The sequence below is a fragment of the Sceloporus occidentalis genome, unplaced genomic scaffold (genome assembly GCF_023333645.1).
Source record: "Sceloporus occidentalis isolate IW3139 unplaced genomic scaffold, rSceOcc1.0.p SCAF_2, whole genome shotgun sequence".
NCBI lineage: Eukaryota > Metazoa > Chordata > Lepidosauria > Squamata > Phrynosomatidae > Sceloporus > Sceloporus occidentalis.
Genome location: NW_028316982.1, coordinates 273192182 through 273203489, shown reverse-complemented (window position 1 = coordinate 273203489; position 11308 = coordinate 273192182). Strand labels below are relative to the sequence as shown.

At 47.4% G+C, this 11308-nt stretch overlaps 1 protein-coding gene across 1 annotated transcript; it reads left to right on the top strand.

The window, feature by feature from the left end:
- Window positions 1-7860: 7860 nt before the first annotated feature.
- On the top strand, window positions 7861-8835 carry LOC149320220 (olfactory receptor 52Z1-like). Its single transcript, XM_089508489.1, has one exon. It carries the CDS (start codon window positions 7861-7863, stop codon window positions 8833-8835), a length of 975 nt encoding a protein of 324 aa, XP_089364615.1.
- The last annotated feature ends 2473 nt before the right edge of the window (window positions 8836-11308 follow it).

Genomic DNA, 11308 nt, shown 5'->3' with positions numbered 1-11308 from the left:
AACAGGATTTGTCATCAAGGATGGCCAGAGCCTGTGGATAGAGCACCCAGGAGTTCTCTGAGCTTTCCTGGACCTCTAATAACGGGACATCCCTCCTCAAACCTCCCTATCCACACTTAGCAGGACTAAGCCATCCAATGGATTTTCCAGTTATGATGCTCTAGAGCAGTGGTTCTCAATCTGTGGGTTGCGACCCCTTTGGGGGCTGAATGACCCTTTCATAGGGGTCGCCTAAGACCATCAGAAAACACCTATTTTTAATTACAGTTATGAAATGGCAACGGAAATGATTTTATGGGCTTGGGTCACCACAACATGAGGAACTGTATTAAAAGGCTGTGGCAATAGGAAAGTTGAGAGCCACTTTCCGGAGCTTCCCCATACCTAGGCTGACCGTTGCGGCCCCATGAGCAGCAGTAGAGCCCTAAAAGTTTCAGCTGCACCAAGGGGATGTGGGGATGGGGAAGCCCTGAGCTCAGTCCCCAGGCTTCCTTTGTGCCTGTCGGCCCCCCCTCCATGGCCGCCTGGTAACCTTTTGGCTGAAGAGTGGGGTATAAATAATAATAATAATAATAATAATAATAATTATTATTATTATTATTATTATTATTATTATTATTATTATGGTTGCCATCCTGGTAAGGAAGCCCTTTTCACGACGGGGCAAGCGGCAACTTCCTCAACCCAACTCTTCCTCATGACAGAGGCATAGAGTTGGAAGAGACTAAGGGCCATCCAGTCCAACCCTATTCTGCCATGCAGGAACTCACAATCAAAGCATCCCCTGTGACTCATGGCCATTCATCCTCTGCTTAAAGATCTCCAAAGAAGGGAGACCACAAAACTCCAAGGGAATGTCTTCCACTATCAAACAGCCCTTGCTGTCAGGAAGTTCCTCCTAATGTTGAGCTGGAATCTCTTTTCCTGTAGCCTCCATCCATTGCTTCTCAACATCTTTTTTGAATTGTGCCCAGAACTGGACACAATATTCCAGGTGGGGCCTGACCAAAGCAGAATGGAGAGGCGCTATTACTTCCCTTGATCTAGATGCTATACTTTATTGATGCACCCAAAATAGCATTGACCTTTTCTGATGCCCTCCATCAGAAGACACAAAGAGGTGCACCATGCGTGGAGGAGATGGCTGTGCCATGCAGAGACCGGCTTCTCCACCTCTATACTCCTGGCACAACAACCATCTCACCCTGGCTCTGTTGGGCTGGGATCTGAGCCCTGGGAGACCTACATCACTTGCACACATGGTCCTCAGCCATGCGGCTGCTTAGATGCATTCCTCAAAGCTGGGACCCATTGCAGAGTCCATGCCCGACTGTCCAGTTGCTGCTCCACTGGATTCGTGAGGGTCTCTGTAGCCACGAGTCTCAACCTCAGAAGCACTTTACCCATTATCTGCGGTTGCTGGAGGCTTCTGCCAGTTGAAATCTGAAACATTGGAAGGTCCAGAAGTTAAGAACTATTGCTCCAGATAGTGTGTGTGTTCTGGAGGCCACCTAACAAGTGCTGCTTTTCATAAGCTGGGTACAACTGAACAAGTGTTCACAGACAAAAGTCTGCTTCCTCAGATGGATCAAGCTCATGCTACGTTTCTTTCACTGAATGCACCTGAGTAGACTGAAGTCTATGCAAGCTCATGCTACCATCTCCTTTAGGTCTCAAAGGTGCCGCAAGATCTCTACATATTGATTCTACAGACTAATCTACAGACTAACATACTGTATATCAGGGGTAGGCAACCCTTTTGAGCCAGGGGCCGGGTTGCTGTCCCTCAGACAACTGGGGGGCCGAAGCCAAAAAATAAATAATTTAAAAAAAATTTTTTTAAATTAAATAAATAAATACACCAGGACAAATGTAGGACAAAATTTTCAAATGGTGGACACTTTTTTTAAAAAATGGAGGGCACGCGAAAAAATTTGCTGATTTAAACAAAAATGTTAATATAAATGCATGTTTCTGAGGCTTCTATAGACAATTGCCCCCCTTGCCCGCCGCTTGTCCCCCCTTGCCTGCCTCCTCCTGATAGGCCAAAGGCCCCACACTCTCACTCGAGAGGCCAAAGGCTCCAGCGGCAATTGGCGGCAGGACCGGGCTGGGGCCGGTCCCAAGGCCTTGCCGGGCCGCATCCAGCCCACGGGCCGTAGGTTGCCTACCCCTGCTGTATATCATAGAATCGTAGAGTTGGCAGAGAGCCCAAGGGCCATCCAGTCCAACCCCATTCTGCCATGCAGGAAATCCAAATCAAAGCATCCCTGACAGATGGCCATCCAGCCTCTGTTTAATATATTTGATTTCTTTCAGTTACTCTCAAGGGTGCTAAGAGATCCCTTTGCGCAGACTGATTTTCCAGAATTAACATGGCTAGGCCTTTGAATTCTATTACAAATGGCTTACATTCAGATATTTGGTCTGCTTCCATTGACATTTGTGAGAGATGCTTTTGCTGTTTCCTCAAACCCCTTCCTTCCTAATTGCTGTAAGAGCATCATGGTGAGTAACCAAAGGCCTTGCAATGTTAATTCTGAAATAACAAAAGCAGGCGCAGAAGGGAAAGGTCCTCGGAGGAGGCTGTTGGCCAGGTGTACAGCTGGTGCCCCCTTCACTGGGGACCCTCCGCCATCCCTCCCTTTCTCTCTGGGGTGCAACACACAACCTCTCCTCCTCCTCTTGAAGGATGCTTGGTCAGCAACACCAGCCCCACTGGGCCAAGCTAAGAGGCCTGAGGAGGATCAGTTGCAGCTGATCCTCTCCCTGGAAGAACTGGGCAGGTTTGAAAGCAAGTTGAGAAATGATGACTATGGTCGTCCAGAGGAGTAGCCAAGGGACCCCCTTGAGCCTTGGCTGGTTTGGGGCTGCTGAAGATGGAGGCAGAAGAAGAGGTCCCAGATGCACAGGTGGAGAGCCAGATAAATAGCCTCCATGGTTTCCATTCAGAAACACTAGATCTTCTCTCCACTTCCCAGCAGGAACCCACCGCCACCTTCGAGAGGACCCCTTCCCCACCACCGTAAGTCCTTTCCCCTTGTTCTCCAGGACGCCCTTATCTCTCACTTGGGGAAAAGCTTTGCATCAAGATGTCCCCCCACTTTACACTTGTTGCAACACCCAACTTCCGTGAGGTCCCCTTCTCACTTTGCTATTCGACTGGACCATTGAATGCCCCCCCAAGAGAAGGGAGACAGGCCAAATTCCTCCCTCGGTTCCTGCAGGTTTTGTCAGGGTTTGAATTGTGCAGAGAGAGTGAAAGAAGAAGGGATGTCAATCTGGGCACCCCAATTCAAGATGGATGTGGACCAACTGGAGCATGTCCAAAGGAGGGGGAATAAAATGGAGAAAGGTCTGTATATGGGGAGCAGCTTAGGGAACTGGGTATGTTCAGCCTAGAGAAGAGATGTGTAGGGGAATTCAAGTTTCCCAAGGCTTCAGCCCTTGGTAAGGAAACAAAAATATCAAAACTATCAAAGCCAAGGCTGTGAGGGTCTTGCTTTAGAATCAGCAGAGCAGCAGAAAGGGTCTTTTGCCTGAAGATGCTTCTCTAAGGACTGAGGCTGACACAAATAGCTTGTAATTTAAAAACAAAACTTTACTAATGGCTTAAATCTCCATATCCTTGGAAGCTACATCCTCACCTATCTAGTGAATAGTTCAGGTAAAAGAAGGAGTTTGTATCTCACCATCTTTTGGAGGCAAGTTGAGAGAGCAATGCATGGTGATGGAGAGACCGAAGGGAAGCAGGAGAGATCTATTCTGGTGAGACCTTCCTAAGGAAGTTACTTAGATCCCATGATCTGTTTACCAACTTACAAAGGCATTTATTGCCCCTGGAATTTAGCAGGACCAAATGACATGCAAATAGAGATAGAAGACAGTAGAGATGCATATAGGAAAATTCTATCTATCTGAGGAGGGGGAGAGAGAAGGCAATGATTTTCCAACAAGATGGCTAAGAGGTGATATGATAGCCCTGTTTAAATATTTGAAGAGATGTCACATTCAGTCATAGGATCATAGAGCTAGAAGAGACCACAAGGGCCACTCAGTCCGACCCCCTTCTGCCATGCAGGAACTCCCAGTCAAAGCATCCCTGACAGATGGCCATCCAGCCTCTGCTTAAAGACCTCCAGGGAAGGAGACTCCCCCAAAATCTCCCAGGAAGGAGTGTGTTCCACTGTTGAAGAGCTCTTTTACTGTCAGGAAGTTCCTCCTAATGTTGAGCTGGAAGCTCTTTTCCTGGAGCTTGCACCCATTGCTCCATAATCTTACTCTCTGGAGCAGCAGAAAACAAGCTTGCTCCCTCCTCAACATGACACCCCTTCAAATACTTAAAGAGGGCTCATATCATATCACCCCTTAACTCTCTCTTCTCCAGGCTGAACATACCCAGCTCCCTGTCTTTCCTCATAAGGCATGGTTTTCTGGCCCTTCACCATTTTGGTGGCCCTCCTTTGAAGATGGAGCAAGCTTGTTTTCTGCTACTCCAGAGACTAGGACACAGACCCAAGGACAGAAACTACAGGAGAAAGATTCCACTTTAACTTTAGGACAAATGTCCTGACAGTAAGAGCTGTTCTGATGGTGGAAGCTGTTGTCTCAGAGAGTGCTGGAGTCTCATTCTTCGGAGGTTTTCGAGCAGAGGCTGGATGGCCGTCTGTCACAAGGAGTGCTTTGAGGGTGGCCAAATGTCCTCCTTTTCCAAGAGATGAACTACATTTCAACCTTCTTTCCAGGAGGAATTCCAAAAGGTCCTCCATTTTGGGCATGACTAAGACACAGCTGTTTGACAGTGGAACAAACTCCCTCAATGGAGTGTAGTGGAGTCTCCTTCCTTAGAGGTCTTTAAGCAGAGGCTGGATGGCCATCTGTCAATGGGGATGCTTTGATGGAGAGTTCCTGCATGGCAGAAGAAGGGGGTTGGACTGGAGGGCCATTCTTGCAGTCTCTTCCAACTCTATGATTCTATAATTTTATATGAAGGCTTCTTACGAAATCCAGTGCCCTGTGGCCTTACAAAGGATGGAGACATATTGGATTGCAAAGGAAGTAAGTATCTTTTTTGTGCTGCAAATGGGTGTTAAATTTCCTGGACTTAGAACCTCCTGGTGCCCATTTGGCCAGAAGGAGGGGATGCCAGCCTGCAAGAGATACCCCTCCAAACCATCTTAACTAAGAACAGAAACAGCAAAACACAGGCTTATAGCTAACATCTTCAGGCTTTTCCCTCCTGTATGATTTTTAACATCTTGCCTGATGAAGAAGCTTGCAACATGTGCATTTTGGTTGGCCAATAAAGGTATCACTGTTTGGTGGATTTTTGATGCTATTGGATTTTATATTTATATGAGTGTGCTTAGGTTTCATTTTGGAACGTCCTACGTTTTTCCTGAATGTCCTACATTTGGCACTGCCTTGTCCTCCTTTGCAGCGAGGACCTCTGGCCACCCTGCCTCCCCTTGAAGAAAGCGTGCCCTCCTGCAATTTCTGTGGATACAGCAGAAATGAAGTTTGAAATGAAAATATTAAGGATGGAAGATCTTGATCAAAGCTTAACTTGCTTAAAAGTGATTAGTCTATTAATCTGTTCCATTCCATTTCGTTCTTTTAAAGAGATCCTGGCCTTCTCCCAATATGGGATCCCACAAACCTCACAATGTAAGTTAAGATGGAAATAAGTAATTCTACTAATGCAAGTTAAGGTTAAAAACAGTTAAAACAATGGGTTGTAGAAACGGTTTTATTGCAAATTAAATAAGTAATTCTACTAATGTAGGATAAGACAAAATACGTTAAAATAACAAATAGCACATTTTTAAAAATCTGCTGATGTATCTTAAGACAGTTAAAACAACAGATTGTACAATTAAAAATTTTTAAACAAGCAATTATACTAAAACATTAATTTCAAGCAGCTTAAAGTAGGGGAAGAAGAAGAAATAGCTCTCAGTACTATATACAGGGTTAGCTGTGTTGGCCGTAGAGCAAAGTACAACAACATCCCAAATCCACAAAACAGTGATACTTTTGACCAGCCAAAATGCACAAAATGCATATTGTGGTTGAAATATAACAGTAGGAAAAGTGCAATGAGGAATGTGTTGAATTTCCATAAGCAGAATAATGCAAATCAATAATATGCATAATTGTAATAACTTGCATAATATGCAAATCGGATGCCTGGATATGAGGGACTGGAATATGGCAACCCTAGTGATGTTGCATCCCTAGAGACAGACCCCTGAAGAGGGACCCCGACCCACTATGGGCATGCAGAGGGCATCCTTATGACTCTCTCTTTTGGACTGTGTGCATACACACACACACACACACACTTCACAACACAAGAAAAGAGATGCTCCTTAACATTAGGTTTACGCTTCCTGAGTGGAAGAGCTCTGTGACAGTGGCATGGAGTATCTTGGAAGGTGGGCTCTCCATCTTTGGAGGTCTTTAACTAGACATTTGATGGGCATCACTCAGGGGTACCTTAGGTATGGATTCCTGCATGGAAGGGCTTCCACCTGGGTTTCCTTTTGTGGGGAATCCCTTCCACTGCAATGACTATGAGTCTATAAAACTGAATGTGTGTGAAGCTTCCTGAGGCTAAGGACTGTCTGCCACCTTGTGACACAAGGCAGTCCTGCAGTTCAGACACATATGTTTGTGCATGTCTGTCTTCATGTGTGACTTACCTTCTGGGGACCCCATGAATCCCACAGAGTTCTCTCAGACAAGGGATCCTCAGAGGTGGTTTTGCCAGTCCTTTCCTCTGAAATACAGCCTGCATCATCTGAGATTCATTGGCTGTCCTCCCATCCAAATACTAACCAAAGCTGATCCTACTGATTCCCATCTCCATATCAGAGGTGATCTGGTGCCTTGAATGTATTTCAGCCCCTTGATGTGTTATTAACTGCCACTGAGTCAACTTTGGTTTATGGCAGAGAAGGGCAATGAGGATAATCAGAGTTGGAAGAGGTCCCAAGAAGGGCCCTGATCCAGTCCAAGCCCACTCTGCCATGCAGGAATTCACAGTCAAGGCATCCCCATTGACAGATGGCCATCCAGCCTCTGTTTAAAGACCTCCAAAGAGCCCCTTCCGCACCCACAGATGCTCAAACGCCCATCTGACAGTTCGTCTTTTCTGCTACCATTTATTTATATAGTGCCAGATAAGTTTACGCAGAGCTTTCCATAAGGAGCGGTCAAAATCCAAATAAATAAAAGCCTGCCTAAGGCTTACAATCTAAGCAGGAAATTATCAAATTAACAAACCTATCATTAGAATAATTCTAAAACAATCAACTAATGAAATACCTCAAACTCCACAAAGGGGAGGCTGCACACTTGTTATCCGCTAGCCCCAAAGGTAGGACCCAGATCTACAGGAAGGTAGACTGCATAGGAACATTAGAAGGAATTTCCTAATTTGAAGAGTGGCTCAGCAATGGATCCATTGCCTGGAGAGGTGCTGGGATCTCCTCTGGATGTCTTTGGAAAGAGGCTGGATAGGTACTTCCTGGCCTTACTGAAACCAAGATACATTACATCCACAGCATTGCCTTCATCTACCAAAAGATAAGATTAATCTGGCTTGACTTGTTTTTTGGGAACCCTGAAGATCATGCATTGAGGAAGGGGACAGACTCAGTGGTCCATGGTGTCCCTCAAGATCTAGGATTCTGTGATGGCACCAGTTGTGGCTGCACTTTCCACGCCGTCATCTGACAACATTTTTTCTCCCTCCCTCTTTTTCCCCTTCCTTTCTAGAAACCAGCCCGTTTCCATCTCCATATCAGTGGATACATCTCTTGCGAGAGAGCACATCTCTGTGGAATGAGCCGAAGGATGCTGTGGGTCTCTGAACCCTCCACCAACCAGACCAGTCTCTACCCGGCTTCCTTCATCCTGGTTGGCATCCCAGGCTTGGCGGAGTATCACTGCTGGATCGCCGCTGTCTTTGGCCTGATGTACCTCGTTGCACTTTTGGGTAACTTCTTCCTGCTCTTCCTTGTCGTGACGGAGCGTGGCCTCCGCCGCCAGCCCATGTTCCTCTTCCTGGCCCTGCTGGCCATGGCTGACCTCCTCTTGTCCTCCTCCACAGCACCCAAAACCCTGGCCGTCCTCTGGTCCGCTTCCCAAGAGATCTCCTTCGAGGGTTGCCTGGCCCAGATGTTCTTCACCCACGTCAGCTTCATCGCAGAGTCCACCATCCTACTAGCTATGGCATTTGACCGCTACGTGGCCATATGTCACCCGCTGCGCTATGTGGCCATCCTCACTCCCTCTGCCGTGGCCAAGATAGGCATGGTGGCCCTGGCCAGGGGCATCTGCGTGATGCTGCCCACCATCTTCCTCCTGAGGAGGCTGACCTATTGTGGGCAGCGGGTGATGCCCCACTCCTACTGCGAACACATGGGCATCGCCCGCATGGCCTGCGTGGACATTGCCCTCAACATCTGGTATGGCTTCACCACTACCCTTCTGTGTCCAGGTGTGGACAGCCTCCTCATCTTCTTCTCCTACCTCCTGATCCTCAGGTCAGTCTTCCGGCTGCCCTCCGGAGAGGCCCGGCTCAAAGCCCTGGGCACCTGTGGCTCCCACCTCTGCGTCATCCTCCTCTTCTACACACCAGCTTTCTTCTCCTTCTTCGCCCATCGCTTTGGCCATGGCCTCATCCCTCAGCACCTCCTCATCCTCCTGGCCAACCTCTACCAGCTCCTTCCGCCTATGCTCAACCCAGTCGTCTATGCTGTCAGGACCAAGGCCCTCCGTCAAAGGGTGGCACGGACCTGGGCTCAAGCGGGCAAACTCTGTTGCTGAGCCACTGGGTCGTCCCTGTTCTCTAGTAAATTCTCTACCATGCATAGATACAGGATGGGGGACACCTGGTTTGACAAAATGACATAGGAAAGGGATCTTGGAGTCCTATTAGAGCACAAGTTGAACATGAGTCAACAGTGTGATATGGTAGCTAGAGAGGCCAGTGTGATTTTAGGCTGCATCAATATTGATACAGCCTAAAATTACATTGGCCTTTCTAGCTGCCACATCACAATAGAAGTATAGGCTCTAGATCAAGGGAAGTAATAGTCCCATTCTATTCTGCTTTGGTCAGGCCCCACCTGGAATATTGTGTCCAATTCTGGGCACCACAATTCAAAAAAGACATTGAGAAACTAGAGCGTGTCCAAAGGAGGGCGACTAAAATGGTGAAGGGCCTGGAAACCATGCCTTATGAGGAATGACTTAGGGAGCTGGGGATCTTTAGCCTGGAGACGAGACGGTTAAGAGGTGATATGACTGAGAGCCCTCTTTAAGTATCTGAAGGGGTGTCACACTGAGGAGGGAGCAAACTTGTTTTCTGCAGCTCCAGAGAAGAGAACCCAGAGCAATGGATGCAAGTTCCAGGAAAAGAGATTCCACCTGACAGTAAGGGCTGTTTGACAGTGGAACACACTTTCTCAATGGAGTCTGGTGGAATCTCCTTCCTTGGAGGTCTTTAAGCAGAGGATGGATGGTCATCTGTCGTGACTCGTGGATGCTTTGATTGAGAGTTCCTGCATGGCAGAATGGGGTTGGACTGGATGGCCCTTGCGTTCTCTTCCATCTCTATGATTCTCTGGTTCTCCTCCCACTGAGCCTCACCCCACTCACACCACTTTTTCAGCATTTTAAAGGGAAGCAGGCAAATCTCAAAGCTCATTTCTACCTAAGGGCAGAAACTCCCCATTGTCTGGGGTGCAATGGTGTCGCCCCCAGATAGGATGTCCCCCTGGGCAGCCTGCACCCTCCGTACCCCGCTAATGACACCTCTGACCCCATGACATTGCTAGGGGCTGCCTCTTTGTCTCAGGTTGTGCAATGCTCCTGGGCAGCTCTTGACCTGGCAACAATAGATGGAGACCACAGGTGAGCAGCATGCAGCACCTGGACCTGGACCCTCCCTATTCCTCTGACAGTGGACTTCTCTTTCGCTTTTGCACAGACAAACCAGAAGGCCATGAGATGTGTCAGTTTCCTCAACAGGAAATCCCTAGCATTGCGGAGGGAGGATGGATGGGTGAGCCAGTGGCATTGTGCCAGCTTCAGCGTCATTCTTCTTGGGGAAATACCTTTGCAAACACAGGACATGCACAGACCTTGAGACAGGAGGTTCTTCTGGTGGAGACCTTCCAGTTTCCACACTCAAAAGGCACTTGGAAGTGACTTTTTTTCTCTTGATTTTTTTTCCAGTAAGAGAAAAAATGGAAAAATCAGAAGGCAAACAAAGAAAGGCTACAAACTGGAGACAAGGGTGTCCTGGGTGGCTGCCACATGGCAAAATTCAGTTTGTCACCACTGTGACTGCCATGGCTCCATCCTGTGCAATTCTGGGATATATAGTTTATAGTGGCACCAGAGCTCCCTGAGTGCCACAAGTGGGGCTGCCCCATCTGAATGCCAATCGGCTTCCGGGGCAAATTCAAATTCCTAGTGATGACATTTACAGTCCTAGAAATAATGTAGTTTGGCACTGTCATCATACAGTGTGTGGGGATTCTGGGATTTGTAGTTTGATGGGAAGGCTAAGTAGCTTATGAAAACTACAAAGCACAACATTCCATAGCACTGAGCCATGATAATTAAAGCCGTGCCAAACCACGTTAATTTGGCAGTGGAGATGTAGTCCAGGTTTCCCATTAAAAGTCTGCAAATGTGGCATGTAGTTGCACAATAGAAGTACAACTTGATGCTGCCCCCATAACCATTGGCTAACTTGGGTTGCGTTCTTTGGGGTCATAGACCAGGAGAAAGGTGAGATAGATATAGAATATTAAAAGTTCCTCTTAGCTGCCCAAGAGAGTGTGAGCTGCCCAAGTTCACCCAATGGGTTTCAATGGCTGGGCAAGGATTCAAACCCTGGTCTCCTGGAGCAATCTAGTCTAACCCTCATGTCATTAAACATCTAGGGGTAGCCATGTTGGCCACATAGCATCCAAACAATGATACCTTTATTGGACCAACTGAAATGCACAGCTACATGTTGCAAGCTTTCGAAGTCACACTGGCTTCTTCTTCTTCATCAGGTAAACAGGAGAAAGAAATTGAAGATGTTAGTCCTAGGCCTGCATTTTGCTGTTTCTGGTCTTAGTTCAAATGGTAGGGAGGGCTATCTGCAGGCTGGCCCCTCAGAGAAGGCAGGGGTGGCAAACCTCCTCTGAACAAATCTTGCCAAGAAAACCACATGATATGTTCGCCTTAGGGTTGCCGGTAAGTCGGAAACCACTTGAAGACACACAGCAACACAAACAAA

Excerpts from the sequence above, each read along its gene's own strand:
- LOC149320220 (XM_089508489.1), top strand. The coding sequence starts at position 7,861 with ATGCTGTGGGTCTCTGAACCCTCCACCAACCAGACCAGTCTCTACCCG.